Source organism: Sarcophilus harrisii, chromosome 3 (genome assembly GCF_902635505.1).
Source record: "Sarcophilus harrisii chromosome 3, mSarHar1.11, whole genome shotgun sequence".
Classification (NCBI taxonomy): Eukaryota; Metazoa; Chordata; class Mammalia; order Dasyuromorphia; family Dasyuridae; genus Sarcophilus; species Sarcophilus harrisii.
The window spans coordinates 319,947,855-319,971,936 of record NC_045428.1 but is presented as its reverse complement, the minus strand read 5'-3'; the positions used below and the strand labels follow the sequence as shown (position 1 = coordinate 319,971,936).

Here is a 24,082-nt window from a genome sequence, read left to right as displayed (position 1 = left end):
TTTGCTATATCCTGTGAAACCGGATAGATAAATTTGTCAGAGTATCTAGAATAAAGAATAATGCCTTGCATGTGTTACAGCTCAGGAGACTTTCCTATGAGAAAAATATAGCTCTTCTGTTCTTATATAGTTGGTGTTTGGGGAACAGGGAGAAGATAGTTCCTATGCAGGTCTCTTGGATGTGCTCTGGGATAACAAAGGTTATTGCCTTTCTAGTTAATTATTATAGTCCTATTGCCATAAATTGGAGAATGAATTGCTGCTAAACAGGTTCATCTTTCTGGGACTTAGAACGCTAGGTTACAGCAAAAAATATCCCTAATCTTACATAAAATCAAATAGGGGAGGTGACCTAGCAACCTAAAGAATATGGAAGAAATACAAGAATTTTAAAAATCTTCCAAAATAACTAAGTTCTTACCCCCAAACCACTTCTCTAATTGATAAAACATGCAATATGGTTTTCTATTATATACACATTTCTTCTGAAACAATAAAGAGACAGCTTCCCAAAACCAGATGGGCATTTATTGTCTAAAGTCTGAAGCAGTACAACGAGTATTCATCTGTACAAAGTACACAACAGAACGGTTTAAATACAATTGGGAGAAATGCCCTTAGAGTCTCAGTCCAAGGACACAATACAGAAGTTGAACCAACAATTTACAGATACACTAAAAAAAATTTAAAATGTCATCCTTTCCCAAAAGTCCAATGGTGCATTTCTCACAGTAGAGATGAGGGAAGATCAGCAAGGTCACAACGGCATTTTATTGCCTTCAATGCTGATTTTCACTGCATGAGCAGACCTGCTCTTTTTCCGTATATCTGTGAATTTCCGCATCTGTTTATCCAATCGACTGATTCCTTTCTTAGAAGTTCCCTGAAACTAACAGATTAAAAAAAAAGTTAAGAAAAGAGAGCAGAAATGAAACACACCCAGTTCTGTCTTCTGGCAATGGAAATACAACAATCAAATTAATTAGATCTATAATATCAACAAGATACTTTGGTGGGCTAAGGACTAGCACAACAAATATGCACAGCAAGTGGTAATAACAATTCACGTACATATGCTATTGCATTAGAGTTAAAAGAATGTTTAGTACTGATGCCTATTTATTGTTACTTAGTACAGGGAAAATTTTCTAAGGTAAAAAATCATGTAAAAAGAAGGGGGGAAAAAAAGAAGAATCCTGTCCTATTCTATTTGAATAAAATTAAGCTACATACTAAAACCACTTCAAACTTATAATCCCACAGAAAATTGAGCATGAAAGGATCTTACAAGATAATGGGGGCATATTATACCTAAGGGGGTAGAAAATAGCAACAAGCTGACAGAATCTGAAAAAGTAAGAAATGAGTAATAATTATTCTAACTTGCTTTAGATGCAAGAATATTTTCAAAGAAAAAGGAAAAAAGAAACTTCTTAATTGAAGGGACTTAAGACTCCTTAAATAGTCTGATATAATGGACAAATCCAGATTTACCACTATAAATTATAAAATTTTAACTTTTATTATCAATCTCTAATTGTCCTTTATCCAAAGAGATATTGTGTGTCTGCTTAAATATCTTTTGGCCTACAGCACTAACCTGCACATGACTTTTAGCAAGTCTCATAACCTCTCTGAACTCATCTATAAATTTAGGGACTTAGACTAGTTAGGGGTTCTTATCCTGAGGTTTGTAAATTGGCTTTTTAAAATTTTTTTATGACTACTTCAAATCAACAGAACTGATCTTCCTTCATAATTTTATATGTTTATAGAATGTTATCTATGAAAGGGTCATAGTTTTCACCAGAGTAACAAAGGAAGTCCATGACACAAAAAAAGTTAACCCGTAGACTAAGATTCTCTGAGGTCCAGCTCTAAAGTTCTATGATCCCTCCTATACAGTAAATTTTTTAAAGGCACAGACTATATAGCAATTCATCTTAATCTAATGAAACTGAAACACTAAATGAATCTTGACCAACAAAGAAGATACATTTCATGTAGGATGAGTGAATAAAATGGATTTCTTCTTCTTCAGGCATATTATAGTTCTCAAATTTGACACTAGATGGCAGCAACTGAGAGAGCTAATAACAGTAGGAGAGCAAAAATTCAGAAGTACAAGATTTTGGATTTTAAGAGAGGGGAAAAAGGGGGATGAAGGAGACAGAAAGAAACAGGGATAAGGGAGTTAGGAAAAAGGCTGTAGGGAAGGAGAAATGAAAAGATGCTGAGAAAGGGAGATGAAGTAAAGAGGGGGAGGAAAGAAGAGTTTTGGGTCCTATTAGGTATCCTTTTATGTTTATAGAAAAGGACTGGGTGTACATCTCAGTAAGACATAACAGAAGTTTTTTAAAAAGTAGTTTCTGAGTTTATGATTTTGAATGAGTTACCACCTCTCTTGTTACCACTCAAGAGACTCAAAAAGCATGATTTGAACAAAATCATTCTGAAAGGCACTTGAAATCTCTAGTCTAAGATGACAATTTCAAAGATATTTGAATTTCATAAAATATATGTTAAGGTCATAATCACAAATGACAAAGCTTGGCATTCCTGGTTAAGATGTGAATGTGATCTTCACTCCATAAATACTATTAGCTAAAGCACATGCAGAGATTCACACTTCCTCAGAGATACCTCTCTGATTACAAGGGCATCCTGTTGCCTTCAATGCTGAACTTGACAGCTCGATGCATTTTGCTGAGTCGTTTCTGCTCTGCAAATCGCCTCTTGTGTTTTTCCAAGCGGCTTAGACCTTTTCTAAGAATACCAGGCTAGAAACAGTATTTCAATTAATGTATAAAACTAAAATTAACTAAAGAAATAAAGGACCATTTGGCTAATTTTGTCTTAACATTTTACTTTTATCTTAAAGACTCAGATCACACAATTTCAACCATGTATTTCCCCTAACAGATTTAATGAAAATAGTGAAGATCATGTGAAAGCAGTTATTCAGGTACAGTAATAATTTCTCAGATATCCTAGGATACTAAGTTTATATAAAGTAAAGTCTACAATAAAAGATTTCTCTCTTAAAAGACTGCAGTTGAAAATGGAACTATATACATCTTCATAAAGGGTCATGTTCATGTTCTTGACAATCATTGTATTGCTTCTGGATACTTGATTTGGCTGGAGAAGAAAACACTAAGCCTCTCTCAACACACATACAGATGACAGGGAGGGGAGATGAGGCAATAAAAGAGATCTTTTTTCCCTTTCCATTGTCACTTACCCTTGATGATTCTACTTCCACATTCCACTTAGGTCTGACAACATAATCCTTGTTGGAGGGCATTGGTACCCTGGCACGAGCACAAAAGCCAGGGTCTCCAGGTCTAAGAGCTCTGGAATAGCAAAAAGGGAAGTGTTTCTTTTTAAAAGGCTGTCTTAGAAAAGTAAACTTTAAGAGTCAGTTTTATTTATTTTGTTACAATACAAAGTGATAAAATCCAAAACAATCTTTCCAATAAAATTAGGCCTTTAAAAGTTTTCTTCTTAACCAAAAGAATGAACATTCCAAGGAAAAGAAGCAAAGGAATAAATCTAAAACACTTTGCTACTTAGGTACTATATTGAAGAAAGACAAACTGAGTTTCTAATTAAAAAAAAAGAAAAATATCAGGGCTGTAAAGCAATAGTAATGTATCCATTTATTTATACACATTTAATGGATATTATTTAAAACTTATTGATATAGATCTAGAAATGTTAAGGATTAACATGAGAAAAAGAAATTTAAAAATTAAGTATAAGCAAAGCAGCTTCAAAATTGTCTTTATTTGCATATGACAGATATGATGGTTTAGTTTGAGAAAAGCCTAGAAATTCATTGGAAAAAAAATTGAAATTAGTACATTTAGTAAAGTAATAGAATATGAAATGAACTCACAAAAATATAAGCCCTTTTGTCTATCTTTAAAACCCAGCAAGAGAGAGAAATTCCATTCAAAATAACTACAAATGCATAAAATACTTGAGCATTTTACAAAGGCACAATCTATATTTATATGAATGTGACTACAAAATATACTTTACAGAAATAAAAGAAGAATTAATAATTTGAGAAATACTCATTGTGTATGGTTAGGCTTTGCCAATAAAAATGGCTGTAATAACTAAATCAATATACAGATTTACCAAAGAATCACTTCAGAGAGTCAGACAAAATAATAACAAAAATTCATTTAGAAAAATGATAAATATTTAAGGGCCAGCATTTGTGGGAAAAATGGAATATTGATGCACTACGGGTAGAATTGTAAACTGGTTTAACAATTTAGCAATAAATTAGCAAATTTATTAGGTGACCAAAGGAGTCTTTACCACAAAGTCTGTGTCAATAGCAAATGATCCCTGGAAGCAGCATAATGACTTAGAAAACCACAAATTAACTTACTAATGATGTTCCGAATTGTTATTTACATTGTGTAACAATGGCCAGGAGTTGCAAGTTTGAAACCTCTGATGCAGAGGAACATAAGATCACAAATCTTGAGAGAAATAACCTAAAAAGATAGCTTTGTAATCAATGGAAGATTAGGTAAGCAAGACCCAAATAAAATCTGAAACATGAATAATATTCAATAAAATCAAGGAGACTAACTATTGGGGCAATAAAGTCCTTTTGCTCTTACCCCCCCCCCAAAAAAAAGAGAGAAAGAAAAAAAAAAAAAGCTGGGAACATTAGAAATCAGTTTGAAAGAATTAAGTTTAGATCAGTGTCTTACACCATATGTCAAAAATACAGAAGAAATACATAATCTAGATAACCTAAATACAAAAAGCTATATTTTAAAATACCACAGGTGATTAGAAGGAAGAATGCTTTCTTGTCCACTACAACTATCCTAAATCATCCTAAAAAATAAAACAGATTATTTTGATCAGATTAAATTGAAAAGCTTTGTTAAAACAAAAGGACTGATGCCAGAATTAGAAGAAAATCTCAATAAGTTTTTTTTCCAATATCCAAGAATCGATACAAATATATAAAAATAAGACATTCTTCTGTATTTAAGGAGTGAAATGGCATGAACAAACATCTTTTGAAAGATATAAAAGCTGTTAATACATAAGACAGAATGTCTCAAAACATTACTGGCAGAAGAAATGCACATTAAGACTACTTTGAGGAATTAACAAGGGGAAAAAAAGAAGATAGCTAGAATATAAGGTGCTTGTCAAGTGGGGAATGACTGAACAAATTGTGGCAGTAAATGTGCTGGGACATAATTACATAATGAGAAACAATAAAAGATAATTTAGGGAATATGCATAGTGTCAACTGATGCAAAGTATAATGAGCATAGCCAGAATAATTTATATAAGAATACTATAAAGAAAAAGAACCCTGAAAGAACTAAAACTCTGTTAAAAGCAATGATCAGTCATGTCTCCAGATGACCAATTCCTGAAAGACTTAAAGGAACAAAAAGAAACATGTAGTTTGTTTTTGGCTCCTGTGTGGATCTGCTTTGCTTGACTATTAGTTGTAATAAGCAGGGGGGTGGGGAGGGTGTTTTTTTAAATTTCTTTTTCTTGATTATTAATGAGACACAAAGGTTGAGGTGTTAGTGATAATCATTATCCCACAAAAAGCCATCAGACTTTTTTTTTTTTTAATGCACATTTTTTAAACATTAAAAAAAAATATTTTTAGACATTTTTTGAAAATGCACAGAAGAAAAGCAAGTTCAGAAACCAAGCAGGAGAGTTTTGAAAGTGAAGAGTGTAATAAACATTCGTGTGTATGTGTATGTGTATATATATATATATATATATTTATTTATTTTTTTTAAAGCAAGTGATATGAAATAAGATTTATGATTTTATATGGAATTTCTATTCTACTATGTATGTGAAGATATTCTTTTTAGGTTTTTAAGTTTGGAACAAAATAAATTTTAAATGGGAAAAAAATTATGGTGTCGCTATACTGCCATTACATTAGTCAAGATGATAAAATATTTTGATAAACACTAAAGGGGCTGAAGGAATCCACCAACATATTCTTGGTGGAGTTGTGAATTGGTCCAATCATCCTTGTCAACAATTTGGAATCATACTAATGAAAAGTGCCTAAACTACATGTAGCTCTGGTCCACTGATACCACAACCAGAAATATCACCGAAGAAGATCAAAGAGAGAAGAAAAGGTTCCATTCACAATGTTGGTGCCTTCTCTGAGACTACTTGTAAGTTAGCATGAGATTATGTTCTTTATACATAGTTATTTACACACTGTCTGCCACATTAGCTTGTAAATTCCCTGAGAGTGAAGACTGTTTTTGTCTTTGTATTTCCAATAGGACCACAGGGCCAGGCAGAAGTTAGATGCTTAATAAATAACCAGTAACTTATTGACAGCACTTTCTATACAAGGGTGAAGAATTTTTTTATTTTTTGGGGAGGGGATGGTGGTGGTGATGGTAGTGAGGAATTGGGAAGTGACAGAAACAAACAAAAATCAGTGAAACATCTAAAAATAAAGAAGAGGAACCCTAGCAAAATTTTTAAACACTAAATGGTGTTATTCTAAATGTTTTGGTATTTTCTCATCAAACACAGAAGGCAGAAAAATTAAGTTATACTGAATCTATTGTAGAGAAAAGAAAAAGCTTACTTTTCTTCTCCTGTCAACACCTTTTCCAAATCTCTTCGTGGTGTCTGACCACCAGAACTATACAGAAAAAAAATCAGAGTTAAGACTTTCTCTTATTTTTAATTATGAAGAAAATCAAATTGAAATGTTAAGCTTTTCCAATCTATCAGTGTAGATAACATCCTTTATTTATATTTTAGTATCAAGAAATGCTTTCAGAGCTGAATCTTGAGGGAAAAAAAAATCTATATGACCACATTTCACAACATTACTTTATTACAGTTCTCCTGGCTAAGTAGGTAAATGGAGAGGACAATCATGTTGGGATAAACTTTCAGACTTTCTAATGTATGAATAATCACTAACAAGGCAATGGAGAGAGAAACCTGAAAGTGGCAATGTATGCAATTAGAGCTTGGTGACCTTCTCTCTCACCTGTTCATTCGTCTACGCTGAGGCATTTGTTCCAGATCTCTCTGTTCCCTCTCCTCTCTAGTCATCCCTTTGTAGTTAGAGGTGAGGCCAAAGATGGGTCGAGACCACTCATCTACAATTTGAACAAAAGGGCCAGCTGTTATGGACATGTCTGCTTACAATCATAAAAATACTCTCCCCCATTTTCAAACTGATTATACTCAAAGCCCTTACAACACCCTACCTTTGAAAGTTAAATACTTTTAGCATCTCTTTACGATTGAGCATGACTGATAATTTCTGAATTGGAAGACATAAAAAGTTGTGGCTACATTAATTCACAACCTGCCCCAACCCACAATTTCCTGTCACTTCAGTGATACGCAATCAGGCTAAATATAACTCATAAATCATTGTAAGGTTTGCAAACTGTTTTCTGCACAACAAATAAATTAAATAAGTAAAACATGTTTTTACAAATTTTTAGAGAATGAAATGAGGCTCAATTAAGCAATTTGGTCATGCTCAAGAAGCAAACAAAGTGGCAAAAAGTAAATTCAAACCATGCTATCTGACTCTATAGAGGCTCTAATATCTTATTGAACTATGGTTGTCTTTGCAAATACACACAAATAATAGTTAACTCAATGTTCTCCTTTCAATTAGTTGTATAAGCATTATATAAATATAGTTTAAGGAAACAATGGGTTGAGAAAGAAGCCTATATACACAAGTAAAAGGATTTTTTTTTTGCCCCACTTACAAAAATACAAAAGTATTCATAATCATATTGCTAAAAAAAATCTGAATATTGAAATGAGTAAAATAAATTCCACATTTTTAGATGAGAAACTATTAAGCATGAGTTATCCCTCAGGTGACCAAGTTAGGTGGAAAGAAACTTTTTATGTATTTGCTGTTCAGTTATCATTGTGTTTCTCTTTTTACAACACGAGGAGACTAATATTTGATTTAACATATTACAGAAATTAATCACAAATCAATGGAGATAGAACCAAGGATTCTGCACATGAAACACAATAAGGATTTTCCCCTCATTTTTTTAAAGATAGATGGCTATATATTAGACAGAAGCTAATATAGAAAAAAAGGTGCTACTATGAAAAGATTTACATACTGATCAATTTTCCTGCCATGTCTTTGTTGGGTCTTGATTCCTTGGGATGCTTATAAAGATACATCACTGCCCGTCCAATACCACTGTGCTTCAGGGTCTCCTGGCTCACACTAGGTAGCTGGAAATCAGACATGAATATTCATTAAATATTAGAGAAACAAAAAGCTTGTTGACCAAATCTGGTGGAACTGAAAGATGCAGTTCAAGTCTATAGGTACATAATTCCACCTCTGGAGTTAGGATACTCCAGTCCAAAGGTCTTAAACTGTGGGTCACTACCCCACATGGGACTGTATAACTGAATTGTCAGGATCGTGAAAAATTTGGCAACAGTAAAAAAGTTTCTAAATGCTCTACATTCTACAGTATTAAACTTGAGATTTAATTCTTTATGTAAAAATAAGAAAGCATATATATCTCATTGGTAGGTAAATTTGCTTTCACCTTTAATAAAGGGTAAAATTATATCTACCAAAAATTTTTTTTAAAAATAATTTTCTTTGTGATTTATTATCAGTAAATGTTTAATTTATATCCCTATTTTATATATCAATGTGCCTGGAGTCACATAAAAATTTCTCAGATGAAAAGGGGTTAAATTTCTCAGATGAAAAGGGGTTGAGAGCAGAAAAAGTTTAAAACTTGTTCTAGACAAGAGGGAAGAAAATGTAAGGGTTGCTGAGGGGTGGGGAGAAAAAAAAAAACAGTAACAGTGAAATATTATTCATCTCTGAATCCAGGTGTATAACAACATTCAAAGCATATACTACATTCATAGGTAATATGCATTTTCTGGATGTCAAAGAGACATATACAAAAAATTTGCATTTCTCTAGAATAAAAGGAAAATTAAGAATGGCAAAGTTTATTGGGTCCTTAAAATTATAACTTTTCAATTCAGTTGTACAAATTAACCCAGGTCTATTAGCATAATTTTAAAAATAAAAATACAAAATATGTCTTTTTAGGCTTCAATATTCTCATACAGTGATGTGATCAACAGCATCATCCTATATTCACTACTACTACTTAGCAGAAATATACCACTATGTCATTTCTGCTAAAAATAAAAATAAACAGATTTGGGCTTATACCTTTATGCTTATGGACATAAAAAGGATTCTTATATAAAAAAATCTGAAAGTTCTCAGTATACTATTCAAACTCAAGAAAATAGATATAAATTCCCTAATAACCTTTTTCCATATTTTTTATTTACTTAAATAATTGTAAAAGAAAATAGGCAATATCTAGGGATCAAGTCATTAGAAATAATGCTCCAACCTCTTGTAGGATCTTTAACAGTTCCTCCCGAATCTTCAGCGCTGGCAAACTCCTATCTGGTAAAGGTGAAAGCCACTCTTTGATGGCAGACATTACACCACTATCAATAAAAGTTTCTTTAAGATCCTGCCTGCAAAGGAAAATTCCAAGAGAAATGACTGTAAATTTTTAAAAATTTTTTTTTAAGAATTCAAGATTCTATAAAATCATATCCAGATGAATAGTAGACAGTCAAGTTGTATAGGAATTAAATTTCAGAGCACTTAAAGAAATTTTGATATTCATCCCTAGATTTATGATTTTGTCCCTGCATTGACATAGATTGCATTGTTATGACTAAACATATTGATCTGAAAGCTACTTAGTCAAAAAATTCATCACTTTGTAGCCAATCTAGTAATAAGCCATTCAAAACTTGGCCAGGATGGTTCTAGGAGAGATACATGGTTCTTCACTGTACCCGCAATCTTCATAAAGCAGAAAAACAATCAAGTTGTATGATATGATCCTAATATTATGAAAAACATTTCTATTTGTACGACAACAGAAGTAACAAGACACTTACTTTTTAAGATGCATAACAACAGTAGGTAGCAAAGTTAGCTTCTTCAGTGCTGGCTTTTTTTGATTGTTCAATTGCCTATCTTCCTATAAAAGTGAGGCAGACAGAAAATTGTAAATAGTTGTAAATAGTTACTAGATAATTAAAAAATTAAAACAACTTCTAGTTCTAAGTTTCACATTAAAAGATACAAAATTGTCCCTTTTGATGTATTTGCTGCTCTTTGTGAAGATTAGAATGGCAAAAAAAAGAACTTTTTTTATTGAAGCCCAAATTATGAGATTCATAGCTTTCTGAATGTGGGTCAGAAACACACAACTATTACTATTTAATAAAATAATAATAATCATAAAAATAAATAAAATAAAATTAAAATAAAATAATAATAATAATAAAATAATAAAAATAGCCATTATAAGGTGAGAGCCAAAGAAAGAATAAATTATTTTAACTAAAATGTTAATTGCTTTCATTAACTTTTCAGACAACTCATACAAAAATATAAGCTTTAATGGAAAAAGCTAGAGAGATCTCTTTTAAATGTTAGGAAGAATTTTGTAACCCTAAGAACTGGATGACACTGAAATGTGTGGGACAAATAAGAATTGCGGGCTCTACTTAGAAGCTCCAAAGGGAGTGGACAGAGTACCAGCCCTGAAGTCAGGAGGACCAGAGTTCAAATCTGGCCTCAGACACTCAACACTTCCCAGTTATATGACCCTGGGCAAGTCACTTAACCCCAACTACCTCAGCCAAAACAAAAACAAAACAAAACAAAAAAAAACCAAACAGCTCCAAAGGAAAATAAGGCAGCTGTATTCACACCAACAGATTAGTATTACACTGATGTAGGGAAGTAAACTAGCTTTTATGCTTGTGGCTATAAAAATGATTCTTATATAAAAATATCTGAAAGTTTTCATATTACTCAAACCCAAGAAAGTAAATACAAATTCCCTAATAACCATTTTGATATTTTTTATTTACTTAGTGAAAAAGTTCCCATAATTTTATCAAGACAAATGAATATTTGCATTCTCAAAATTTAGGTCAAAATGACAGATTTATCTGAATAGTTGTTAAATGGAAGATTCAAAAGCTTTTTTTTAACACAGAGTCCAAAAATGCCACCAATTCAGTTAGAAGTATGAGGGAAAAAAGGATCTATGCTAGAATATGACCAATCTCACCTCAGCTGCTTCATTCATCTTAACAATCATGGCACTAACTACATCATCTGCATCACTAATAAAAGTTCCACCATCACGATTTCGCCTGCGCTTTCCACTCATGCTCTTCTTACGCTGCAGCATCATCTCAAAATCTGACATGAAGTCCATACTGGAGTCCAAGGAAGACAAAATTAGGTATAGTGAAAATGTTAAGAAAGGCCTTCTCCCCATCACCATTTTAAAAAATCTACAAACTTACATAAGCATGTTAAATTTCAATTCTGGAATATGCTGCTGAACTTCCAGGTACTTAAAAAAAAAACCCACCCACAACCCTTTAATGATACTTTCATCTCTAATAATTTACCACCTGAAAACAAAGCTATTTCTTAAACTGATATCCACTGTTGAGTATATAATAATTTCTGAATTATAAGATTATCTGTATGTTTTAAACTATCCACAAAAATAATAAAAAGTGTGTTAGGGTTTTTGGGGGGCAATTAATATTTCATAGTAGATGCTTTTAGAAATGCTTGCTAAATTGAACTGATAGTAAGCGCTTTGGGAGTAGAGAAATAAACCAGATAGGGTCCCTCTGTACTCAAGAAACTTACAGTATAGCACAGTAGTTTTAAATGAAGTACAACCAAATATTGGATGTTACAATATGCAGATAAATGAAAATTTATAATAAATGTTTTTTAAGGTGAATTTACTTACTCAGCATATATAGTATGCTAAGTACAGTATTTGTAAGTTAACCAACTTGCTTATTACATGTGGGTACTAATCTCAAAACAGGCCTTGAACTAAAAAAAAAAAAAATCAAAGAGAGTTGCTCTTAATGAAGGAAAATTGTACATTTGTGAATCTCCAGACTCTTCTATAATGGCTTAAAATTTCTGGTAAGCATTTATTATCTCTTCCTCCTGCTACCCCTCCCTCAATACTGAATAATAAAAGAATCAAAAACCCCATAACATATATTATATAGACAAGAAAAACAAATCACCATATCTAAAAACCTGGTTCTCATTCTGCATTGTAAGTCTCATTACTTCTCTGGCAGGCAAACAGTATGTTTCATCTTCAGACTTTTAGATTCATGGTTTATCATTGCAATAACTGATAGTCTCAAGTCTTACCAAAAATTTTAAGCCATTATAAGAGTCTAGATATTCACAAATGTACAATTTCCCTTCTAGCTCTATGCTAAAATATGACAAATCTCACCTCAGCTGCTTCATTCAACTCTTTTTAAATTTTTTGCAAGCTCAAGGTCTGTTCTGTCTTGAAGCTAGCATCCACATGTAATAAACAAGCTGTTTATCTTATAAATACTATACTTTCATCAAATGAATTTATAATAGGCCTTGCAATAAAGAGAAAATAATTTTGCAAGAGAGGCAGTATAAATATTAAGATTTTACACACGAAAGAATAAAGGAGGTCCAGGCTTTAAAACCCAATGGTTAGTAAGTTTCCAAACTTTAGACTCCAACTCCAGTCCTTCTACTACACCAAGCTGCTCAAGAGCACTGCACTATGGACTCTGTAGTCTTGAAATTAAGTCTCACTTTTTCTACTAACTTGTGGCCAATATGGTCTTAGACAAATCAATTAATCATTAGGTGCCTTAGCTTCTATTAGCATAATAGGGTGATACTATTTGCTTCCCCCATCTCCTTCACAGGGTTCTTGGGAAAATGGAATGAGATCACAGATGGTGAAAGTGCTTTGCAAAATCAAGTGTGATTCAAATATAAAGTAATAATATTTTGCAAACTTATTTAAAATGAGACAAGATGACATTACAAAGCCAACCAACAATATGTACATATTTAGAGGCAGCTAAGTGGCTCATTGGATAGAGTGCTGAGCCCAGAGTCAGGAAGACTCAAGTTCAAATCTAGTCCCAAATACTTACTAGCTGTATGATCCTGGGCAAGTCCTTAACCTCTCTTTACCTTAGGTTTCCTCATCTATAAAATGAAGATAATAATAGCACCCACCCTACAGGATTGCTGTGAAGATCAAAAAAAAATTATAAAAAGTGCTTAGCATAATGCCTGGCACACAAAATGCTATCTGTTATTATTATTATGAGTTCAAATCTGTTTCAGTTAAAAAGTAATATAAAGAAAACGATCTGGGATCATTTTAATCCATATTAAAAAAAAAACCTTGTTAGTAAGACTAATACTTTTCCCTTTGGCTTCATGAGTAAGCTTAGGGTAGAATAAATTGGGATCAAAAAAAGATTTTTTTTTTTTTTAAATGTGGCACTGATTTATCCTTTGTATTGCAGTTAGGAATCTAGATTTTAAATTCCAGATATATGAACAATGTAAAGACTATGTTGACCAAAGCAATTATGGTCAAATAAAATTACAATCATTATCTCAAACAGATAACAAACTGGATAAACATTTGTCCTCAATTATAAAATTCTTTTAAAAAACACATTTTGCCCACATATGGACTCACTGTTTTCCTCTTTTTATGTTATCATCAGAATCTGAATCATCTGCTGCCTCTTTAACTTGTGTTTCATTTTTTTCTTCTTCCAAATCTTCTTGGTTAAAACCCTAAATTAGAGGCAGTACAGATTAGTTAATAGCAATCCTATTTTTTCTTGCTTCGTATGCTGTATACTCTTCCCTCCCATCCTACCCTCTTAACCCTCAATGTAAGAGAATTTTAACAAAGTGAAAATCACATGTCCATTCTAAGTGATGAGGCTTGATGTTAGATTTATTGCTCTTTATCCCAATTTGGATAATGCCAATTGGTCCATAAGCACTGATTACATAGCTACTATTGCTAAGCACTAGGGATCTGAAGACAGAAAAAAATGGGTCCTTGCCTTCAAGAACTTCACAGATAACATTTAACTATCTATATAGACAGGATAAATTGGAGATAATCAATAGAGAAAAGGCACTAGCATTAAGGGGAATAAAGACTGACTTTCTCATAGAATACGAGATTTGGAACCTGAAGGAAGCCAGGAGACAGAGATAAGGAGGGAGAATATTCTAAGCCTGAAGGACAGTCAAAGAGAATGTCTGGTGTCTGGAGATAGAGTCTTGTGGGTGGAAAGGCTAAATGACACTACATTATGACTGATCTAGTGGCTTAGAAAGGAAGTAAGGTGCAAAAAGTCTGGAAAGGTAGGAGAGGCCAAATTATGAAGTGCTTTAAAATTCAAATAAGGGATTTCATATTTTATTCTAGAGATGACAACCCACCAGAGTTTAGTGAATATGAGAGTAACATAGTCAAAACTTTTTCTTTAGGAAAATTATGATGACAACTTAATGGAGGATGGATTTTAGTGGGAAAAGATTTGAGGCAGAGAAACCAATCTTTCTGCTGTGAACCAGCATGGTGGCAGGAAGTGTCAGCGAAAAAAAGTCATGTACAAGAGATGCTGCAAAAGTAAAAAATAAAAAAGCCTTAGCAATAGCTTAAATGTGGAGTGAGGAGTCAACACTGACAATGAGGTTGTGCACTTGGATGACTGAGGAGAGAGTGGTACCTTAGACAATGATAGGAAAATTCAGAAGGGGGGAAAGGTCTGGGGGAAAAGATAGTGAGTTTAATTTTAGAAATGTTGACTTTAAGGTATCAACAAAACATCCAGTGTGAGATGTCTAATTAGTAGTGGGACATGTGCGTTTAGAGGTTAAGAGAGAGATTAGGACTAGATAAACTGATCTAAAAATTATATATATATATATATAAAATCTGATGTATTTTAAAAGTAAATGCTTCATATATTTACAGTAAATTCTTCTTCCTCTTCATCACCAGATTCTCCAAATATATCTGCTATCAAGTTCCTGTAACAGATATAGAAGAAGAGTTATTTTTGTTTCCTCATTTTCCTTCCTTTTTTTTTTTTTTGGCTGGGGCTTTAGAATGAGAATTGTGTCTCTTTTTCCTGCCCAGACTCTTCACAGGCCTAATCTCATTACTGATGAGCACCAGAGACTTGACTCGGTTTATTTCCATTCCTCCATAGATAGCCTGGTAGTCTCCTACTCTCTTGGGAGGCTTTTACCAAACTGATGTTGGACTCAAAGGAACTTGATCAAGATACCTGATCAACTTGGGCCACTATAATTCAGAACTTTCAAGCTCAAATGATCCACCAGCCTCAGATTCTTTGCTAACAGGAATTACAGGTGTGTACCACCATATCGGGCTGCTTCCTCATTTCCAAAGTATCCAAAAAAATCCAAATCCGAAATAGATCATTAAAAAAGTCAGGATACTGTCATAATATTGTGAGCTTAATAGGCAATCTGAATGTATATGAAACATACAAAGTTTTCCTAAACTTTATTTGTAAGAATCCTCTAAAAATTCAAACACATTTAAATTGTCACTTACTCCTCTTCATTTCCTGAATCACTGTCACTCCCAAACAGATCTTTCTCTTCACTTTTCTTGCCAATCTCTTCCTTCCCTGCTTCTTCTTCTTCACTCTCTGATGCTACAGCCTTTTTCTGTCTTTTAGCAGATTTTTCTGATGCAGCATCACTGTCAGAGTCTTCTGCATCAGAGACGATGCGCCCTTTCTTTGCAGCTGTTAACAAGCAAAGTAATGTTAATAATAAATCTCTACAGTTACTTTATATTATCAAGTTTTCATATGCTTCATCAGTTCATTGCCACAAAAATTTATTAAGCACCAACTGTGTGCAATATCTTTGTCTATAGGGCTTATTATTGTTCCTATATAATATAATTACATCATGGAACTATAGTAAGGAAATATATGACACAAAAATTATTTTATATCTATATTTTTAAAAAACGCATTAGAAAGGTATTATGTAAAAGTCCATTATGAGTATAAACATTATCAACTCCAGAAATCAAATAAAAATTTATGGAAAATGTGGCAATTCAAATGGGCCTTAAAAGACTGGCTGGAATTCAACTGGTAAAGAGTAGAGAGAAAAGGAAAATCATTCTAGGAACAAAGGGCAGTTGTAAACAAAACCAAGAGGGTATGTTCAGGATACCCAGTAGTTCAATACAGAATATTTCTTTTCTTTCTTTTTTTAAAATTATAGCTATTTATTTACAAAACATATGCATGGATAATGTTTCAACATTGACTTTTGCAAAACCTTGTGTTCCAACTTTTCCCCTCCTTCCCCCCACTCTGTCCCCTAGATGGCAGGTAGTCCAATACATGTTAACTATTATACAGAATATTTCAAGGGATGAGATAAGTCTGAAAAGGTAAAGTAGTACTATATGGTGGATGGTTCCTTGAATGCCTAGCAAAGAATAATTACTCTACATAAATAAAGTAATAATTACTTGCTACATAAGATTTCTGGGCAAAAGTATGATATGACCAGCTTATTATTCCTGCTGTCATGAAATTTACAATCTACAGTAAGGGCATATTAAGGGCTAGATAGAATGGAGAGCAGAGAATACAATTAGCATAACTTACTATGTGCTATTGTAATTGTCTAGATAGATGCTCATGAGTGAAATTTCTACTAAATGAGAGAAGTGGAGATGAGGGGAAAATTTTTTCAGAGCTGAGAATAGGGGAGTAAAAAGAACAAAAGAGAGCATGTAGGTCAAGGGCAGACCCTCAGGAAACACATCTTAAGGATGAGGAAGTAGTGAAAGAGGCAGAAAAGGAATAACAGAGAGATAGGAGGTGAACCAGAAGAACTTGGTATCTGAGTATTGAGAGAATACTCAGTGTAATATGCTGAAAATGGTTTTTATAATTGTATCATTGTCACTAAGCATAACCAACCTTCTGAAATACAGTAAGAATGGGAGAAGGGGGATGAGATAAGGGAAGAACTCCAGAATGTTTAAAATAAATGTTCTCTAAGATTTAAAAGAAACAGATCCTGAAAGTGCACTAACATAGCCTTCAGACTGATTTGCTTTATATATATTTTTTCATGCTAGTATTCTGCTTTATAGCTAGCAAATAACTATTCTCTTCCTGTAATCCCCGACATTCAAAATTACTACTTGATTTAGTAGAAATTTTTTTCTTCAATTATCTCCCAGTTTCTAGTCTGTTTTACTTGTTCCTTGCACAGTTTCCCAAACCCCCAAATTCCTATTACATCATTAACAAATCCCAGATTTTCATTTTTTATTAAATGCCTTTAATATACCTAATTTCTTCTGAATAAACTATATCCCTTGCTCCCCTCTGGAATAGTGGGAGAATACTTTTTGCATGTTCTTTGACACTCAGGGTTAGGAAAAGGAGGACACTACCTTTTTCTTTTTTAAAAAAAAATTTGTTTTTATCTTTTTATTTCCAAAATATATGCACAGATAATTTTCAACATTCACCTTTGCTAAACCCTGTGTTCCAAATTTTTTCTTCCTTGTTTCCCCCCACCCCCTCTTCCTTAGAAAGTAATCCAATATATGTTAAACATGTACAATTCTTCTATACATATTTCCACATTTATCATGCTGCATAAGAAAAATTACATCAAAAAGGAAAGAAAAATGAGAGCAATCCTGGTCATTCCCACTCCCCTCTAGGGAGATAAGCTTGAAGCTTAAGAAAAATTCAGATTAGTTTGTATCAAGATGCCTTACAATCCCAAAATGTCCACACTTTTTTTCCCCTTTGTAACTCAGTTGACTGAAACATAGCAGACAAACACCCTCTTCTCTCCCCCCAACACAAACTGCTTTTAAATTCCTTTTCTTTCCCTCTGGTACGGAGTTGTTCCTTCCTTACACCTGGAAAAACTCTTCTCTTCTAGAACCTCACTTCTTTCTTTACTAGTTTCTCTTTCCCAATTCTAGATTTCCTGGGATCCCCTCTCTTCCAAGATTATATGAGAGCTATGTCCCAGAAGTTCCCATTCCCTGGAGCCATTAAATTCCACATTTTACCAATCTGTCTCAGACCCCGTAAGATGGCCCAGCCACCAAAGGCCAGACAGTCCTCCTTTTTCCTTTTGGACTGTGCACAGACCTGCCTGGCTGCTACAGAGCCTACTCTGGCTCCCTTCCTACATTCACTGGTGGCCTTACTTACCAATGTCTGGGATCTGGCATAGTCTATGAGGGGGAGATGCTACTAGAGCCGAGCCACGAGGCTGTTGAAATCAACAGGACTCATCAACTTGTGCTTAAAAAGGCTTTGCCCTGGAACTAATAATATCTGGATCCCAGACCATTTGTAAGAAACAAAGTATCTTTACCCAAATGGTAAATCTCATCATAACTACTTCATCTCTCAGGTTCAGAACTCTGAAATTCTCAACACTCAAAACTCTTCTGTTTTTCTACTTTTCTCCTGCTTCACTTTTTCTTAAAGTGCTTTCTGGCTTCATGCCATTTAGTATTTCAAGACCTTCCTGTCCACCCAGTTATGATTTTATTTCCCTCTCTTTAGTCGAGCCTTTATAGTCATCAATCACTTCAACAAGGTATCCTCTACTCCTGAATCCCTTTCCTTGTTCTTCCACTTCCCATCCTGCTCATCTCCAATACTGGCTTCTATTATCTGATTTTTTTCAATCCTACTGCCAGAGCCACATGGCACAGCAGGAAATCAATTAAAAAAATCTAGGTTAACTACGCTTTGATGCAATACAACATCAACTGAGCTTTCACTGACCTATGACAATTCTTTCTTTTATTCATATCTGATACTTTTTCATATTCTTCCTAGCGACTGCTCCAAAGCTCTCCCCTCAAACTTCCTTCTCTAGTTTTTAATAAAAAATTGAGTAAAGCTCTTTTGAGTTCCTTCATATGTCCTCTCTCCCCCAAACTCCAAAAGCTCTACCATCATTCACTTTATCCTCCTTTGTTTCAGTTCCAGATGAGGTAATCTTTCTTCAAGCCAAAGCTTGTGCCCTTGATGCCAACCTCTTTGTTCTTTAAGACGTTATATTACCAATCAGACTTCTGTTATGGGTCAGAACTCTGAACTTGAAACAAAGGATTTTTACAAGGTGCTAAGTTAGTGAAATTGATAGAGACAATAGTTATATAATTTATCATGGTTCAGTATTATCGATTTAATCCTACAAGGAGATGTTATGGGCCAGAACTTAAAACAAGGTATTAAGTGAAATTGAGGAGACAGTGGTTAAATCTAGCTTTAATCCTATAACAAATAATGGTTTCTTAGTGATACAATGATTAGTTTGTACTCAGTGTGGAAGAAGCTCTCAGCCAGGGAGATTCAGAGACAAGTGGACAGAAGGCTGGAGGCTGAAGGCTGGAGCACAAGTCCAAGCCCTAGGACAGATTCATCCCACCTCGCACCACCTTGGTGGCAGGCTCTCTTCCTTTGCTTCTCCACTGAAACCAAGACTCTGAAAGGCCTCCAGAAAACTAGCCAAGCAAGTGAAGGAGATAGGACTTTGAAGGAGACAATAAAGAATTTGGACTTTAACTCCTGGCTGCACTTGTGGCGATTACAGAACTGAAACAAAGGCTGCTCCCAGAAACCCCAAGAAAACCTCAACAGAGAACATTGCTTAAGAGAGAATATTACAGACTTCCATTTCACAGACTACTTCCTTGATGCTACAAATACACTGCTGTTCTCCATTCCCAATTAAGAAAATAAAACTTCCCCTGACATACAAGTTTTCTTCATCCCTGCTTCTACAAACCTCTGAGAAACGTCTACTTGTTACTTCTACACATCCTTACTACTCACTGAACTCCTCAATTCACTGAAATTTGTGTCCTGTCTCCATTAGGAGACTGAAACTTCTTCTGAAACTGTTCTCTCACAGGTCACACTCCTTAATCTCTCTGCAGCATCTGACCCTGCTTAACACTCTTGTCTAGATTTCCCTCGACTTCTACATTTCTTTCTTGATTTGCTTTTTGAATCCCTTTTCTTGTCTTTCCACTAATACCATTGCTGATTCATCCTCTTCCTGCCACCTAAGAATGAATTTCTCTCTCTCATTTATTTTCAATCTCTCTGTGTATTATCTACTTCTCTATTGTCTACAAAACATATTCATGTCTCTTGCATCCTCAAAACCCCATTTGTTCTTTCTATCCCTGCCAGCAATCTTGACGATGTATCCCTTATCTTGTTCATTGTTAAACCCCTTGAGAAGGTCATTTACAACTGGCACCTCCACTTCCTTCCCTCTCATTCTCTTATTAATCCTCTGCAGTCAAGCTTCTAACCTCATCATTTACTTGAAATGGCTCTCTTCAAAATTACCAATTATTTCTTAATTAGCATCTTACCTCTTTGTAATGATCCCTCTCTTCTTGATACCCATTTGCTTTCTATAACACACTATTCTCTCCTAGTTCAGCTACCTTGGTCCTACATCCCTTCTGTTTCCTTTGATGGATCTTTATCCAGGTTAAGCCTGTTATCTGGGAGTATCCCCCAATGTGCTGTCCTGAACTCTCTTCTCTAAATTATTTTACTGGTGATCTTAGCAGCACTCACGGATTCAATCATTACCACCAAGCTGATGATTCTCAGATCTCTTTCTCCAACCCGAACTTCTTTGCTAACTACTTGTCTCACATTTCCAACTACTTTTTGACATTTCCAATTGGATGTCCTGTAGACACCAACACATCTAAACTTGTGACATGTCTCAAACTGAATTTACTTTCTTCCCAAACCCTCTCCATCTTCCTAACTTCCTTTAAAATTACTGTGGGGGTTTTACCATCTTCTCAATCACCCAGCCTTTGCAATCTATGAGTCATTCTTGACTCTTCATCTCATACCCTGTTCATGTTCAATCAATTGCTTAGTGCTGCCAATTTTTACCTTCATAACATTTTCTCTGCTCTGATATTTCCACCATAATGGTGCAGGCTCTGGTCCCCTCATCAGTTGTCCTTCCCCTGAAAAGCACTGTTTAGCTAACTATTTATGGAGATAATATACTTCTGTTCTGATGTCCAAAGAAAGTCAACTTCTTTTGGAGAAGTTCTAAAATCAGAATTGACAGCTGTGCTAACAAGGTAGCTGTAAAAAAGTCAAGTTGCTTATAATTTTTACCAAGGTGAGAGAAGCAAATAGTGGCAAATAGCTCAGCTGTCATTTGGTTCTGTCTCCAATGTTTCAAACTCAAACTATTATTGAAGTATCACTCAATTTTTTTTGAGTATAATCATTATCCTACATATATTTATCTCAGTGAATCCTCTTTAAAAACAATACAAGCCAATTATATTCCCATTACTCAGACAGCTTTTAACTTTTCCTTTAGCTATAATTTTTAATTCACAGTAAGATAAATTCAAAAATAAACCTTTATAAATTTCATTGAGACACTTTAAACATCAGGTACAAACTAGAAAAATAAAGAAATTATAATGGGTCTATTAACAGATATGATAGTAAACAAAAGTAACAAAAATGATCTTACGTGCTTTCTCTTCATCTTCACTATCAGAAAGGATAGCAGCTTTCCTCTTTACTACTTTCTCTTCCTCCTTCTCTTCATCCTCTTCACTATCCATTTTCTGTCTTTTAGGTGCTTCATCTTCACTGTCAGAACTGTGAAATATTTTTTCCTCTGGATGGTTACCTGAATGAAAAGAGTCATTCTGTAATTTCCCTTTATCCCGTCTGTTCTCTCTGTCACTATCATCTGATTCAATCTTCTGTTTTTGTTTAGAGGAATTTTCATTTTCAGAATCACTGGCATGGGCTTTCTGAAGCCCCTCACTTTCAGAGTCACTTGGCTGGCGCTTTGGGACCTCCTCATTTTCAGAGTCAGTAGCAACTTTAGGAGCCTCCTCAGCTTCTGAGTCACTAGCACGGCCCTTTTGGGGCTCATCAGCTTCCGAGTCACTGGCAGGGCCTTTTTGGGGTTCTTCAGCTTCTGAATCGCTAGCAGGATCTTTCCTGGGCTCATCAACTTCCGAGTCACTGGCTGGACCTTTCCTGGGCTCATCAGCATCCGAATCACTGATGGGACCTTTCCTGGGTTCATCAACTTCTGAGTCACTAGCAAGAACTTTCCTGGGCTCATCAGCTTCAGAGTCACTGGCACCACCTTTTCGGGATTCATCAGCTTCAGAGTCACTGGCAAGACCTTTCCTGGGTTCATCAGCTTCAGAGTCACTGGCACCACCTTTTCGGGATTCATCAGCTTCAGAGTCACTGGCAAGACCTTTCCTGGGTTCATCAGCTTCAGAGTCACTAGGAGGACCTTTCCTGGGCTCATCAACTTCTGAGTCGCTGGCAGGACCTTTCCGGGATTCATCAGCTTCTGAGTCACTGGCAGGACCTTTCTGGGACTCATCAGCCTCCGAGTCACTAGCAGGATCTTTATGGGGCTCTTCAACATCTGAATCGCTATCAATGCCTTTCTGAAATTCCTCGTTCTCAGAGTCACTAGCAGGAATCTTAGGGGCATACTCATTCTCTGAGTCACTTGCATGCCCATTGAGAGGTTCTTCATTTTCAGAGTCACTAGCAGGCAGCTTCTGGGGCTCATCATTTTCAGAGTCACTTGAGGGATGATTCAGGTCCTCATTTTCAGAGTCACTTACTGGAGGATCTGGCTGGTCTTCGGTGTCAGAGTCACTGTACTTATTTCTATGAAGCTCCTCATTTTCAGAGTCGCTAACATTGTGATTTGTAAGATCCTCATTTTCTGAATCTGTCATATGATGTCTTTTAATACGTCCATCATCTTCTCTATCACTATGATCATTCTGCAAGAGAAAAAAAAAACCAGGAAAATTAATAACATTTAAAAGGACTATGACTTATGAAAAGATGCTCCAAGTCATTATTAATCAGAGAAATGCAAATTAAGACAACTCTAAGATACCACTACACACCTGTCAGATTGGCTAAGATGACAGGAAAAAATAATGATGATTGTTGGAGGGGATGTGGGAAAACTGGGACATTGATTCATTGTTGGTGGAGTTGTGAACCAATCCAACCATTTTGGAGAGTAGTTTGGAACTATGCTCAAAAAGTTATCAAACTGTGCATACCCTTTGATCCAGCAGTGTTACTACTGGGATTATATCCCAAAGAGATTATAAAGAAGGGAAAGGGACCTGTATGTGCACGAATGTTTGTGGCAGCCCTTTTTGCAGTGGCTAGAAACTGGAAACTGAATGGATATCCATCAGTTGGAGAATGGCTGAATAAATTGTGGTATATGAAAATTATGGAATATTACTGTTCTGTAAGAAATGACCAACAGGATGATTTCAGAAAGGCCTGGAGAGACTTACAAGAACTGATGCTGAGTGAAATGAGCAGGACCAGGAAATCATTATATACTTCAACAACAATACTAGATGATGACCAGTTCTGATGGATCAGGCCATCCTCAGCAACAAGATCAACCAAATCATTTCTAATGGAGCAGTAATGAACTGAACTAGCTATACCTAGAAAAGAACTCTGGGAGATGACTAAAACCATTACATTGAATTCCCAATCCCTATATTTATGCACACCTGCATTTTTGATTTCCTTCACAAGCTAATTGTACAATAATTCAGAGTCTGATTCTTTCTGTAAAGCAAAATAATGTTTTGGTCATGTATACTTATTGTGTATCTAAGTTATATTTTAATATGTTTAACATCTACTGGTCATCCTGCCATTTAGGGGGGGGTGGGGGGTAAGAGGTGAAAATTGGAACAAGAGGTTTGGCAATTGTTAATGCTGTAAAGTTACCCATGTATATATCCTGTAAATAAAAGGCTATTAAATTAAAAAAAAATAAATAAATAAACCTCTGACATTTAGGGAAAAAAAAAAAAGGACTATGACTTTTTAAACTTAATTGAAATGCATTTCTAAAAATGTCCAATACTTATGAATTAAAATGCTTATTTCCTAGCTATATATCAGGAGTGAAGAACCTATTTCAGCCAAGGGTCATTTG

At 34.7% G+C, this 24,082-nt stretch overlaps 1 protein-coding gene across 3 annotated transcripts in view; it reads right to left on the bottom strand.

Moving 5' to 3' along the window:
- Positions 1-506: 506 nt before the first annotated feature.
- Positions 507-24,082, bottom strand: part of IWS1 (interacts with SUPT6H, CTD assembly factor 1) — a 45,133-nt gene continuing 21,557 nt past the window's right edge. For 2 of the 3 annotated variants that reach the window (XM_012544657.3, XM_031959867.1), the window contains 12 exons: positions 21,587-22,883; positions 15,585-15,780; positions 14,974-15,031; positions 13,674-13,774; positions 11,202-11,352; positions 10,015-10,097; positions 9,450-9,579; positions 8,166-8,283; positions 7,049-7,160; positions 6,635-6,691; positions 3,245-3,356; positions 507-889 (listed from right to left, as the gene is read on the bottom strand). In XM_012544657.3, the coding sequence (XP_012400111.2) occupies positions 758-889; positions 3,245-3,356; positions 6,635-6,691; positions 7,049-7,160; positions 8,166-8,283; positions 9,450-9,579; positions 10,015-10,097; positions 11,202-11,352; positions 13,674-13,774; positions 14,974-15,031; positions 15,585-15,780; positions 21,587-22,883 (2,547 nt within the window). In that variant the 3' untranslated portion in view covers positions 507-757. The other variant, XM_031959866.1, reaches the window with a different exon arrangement.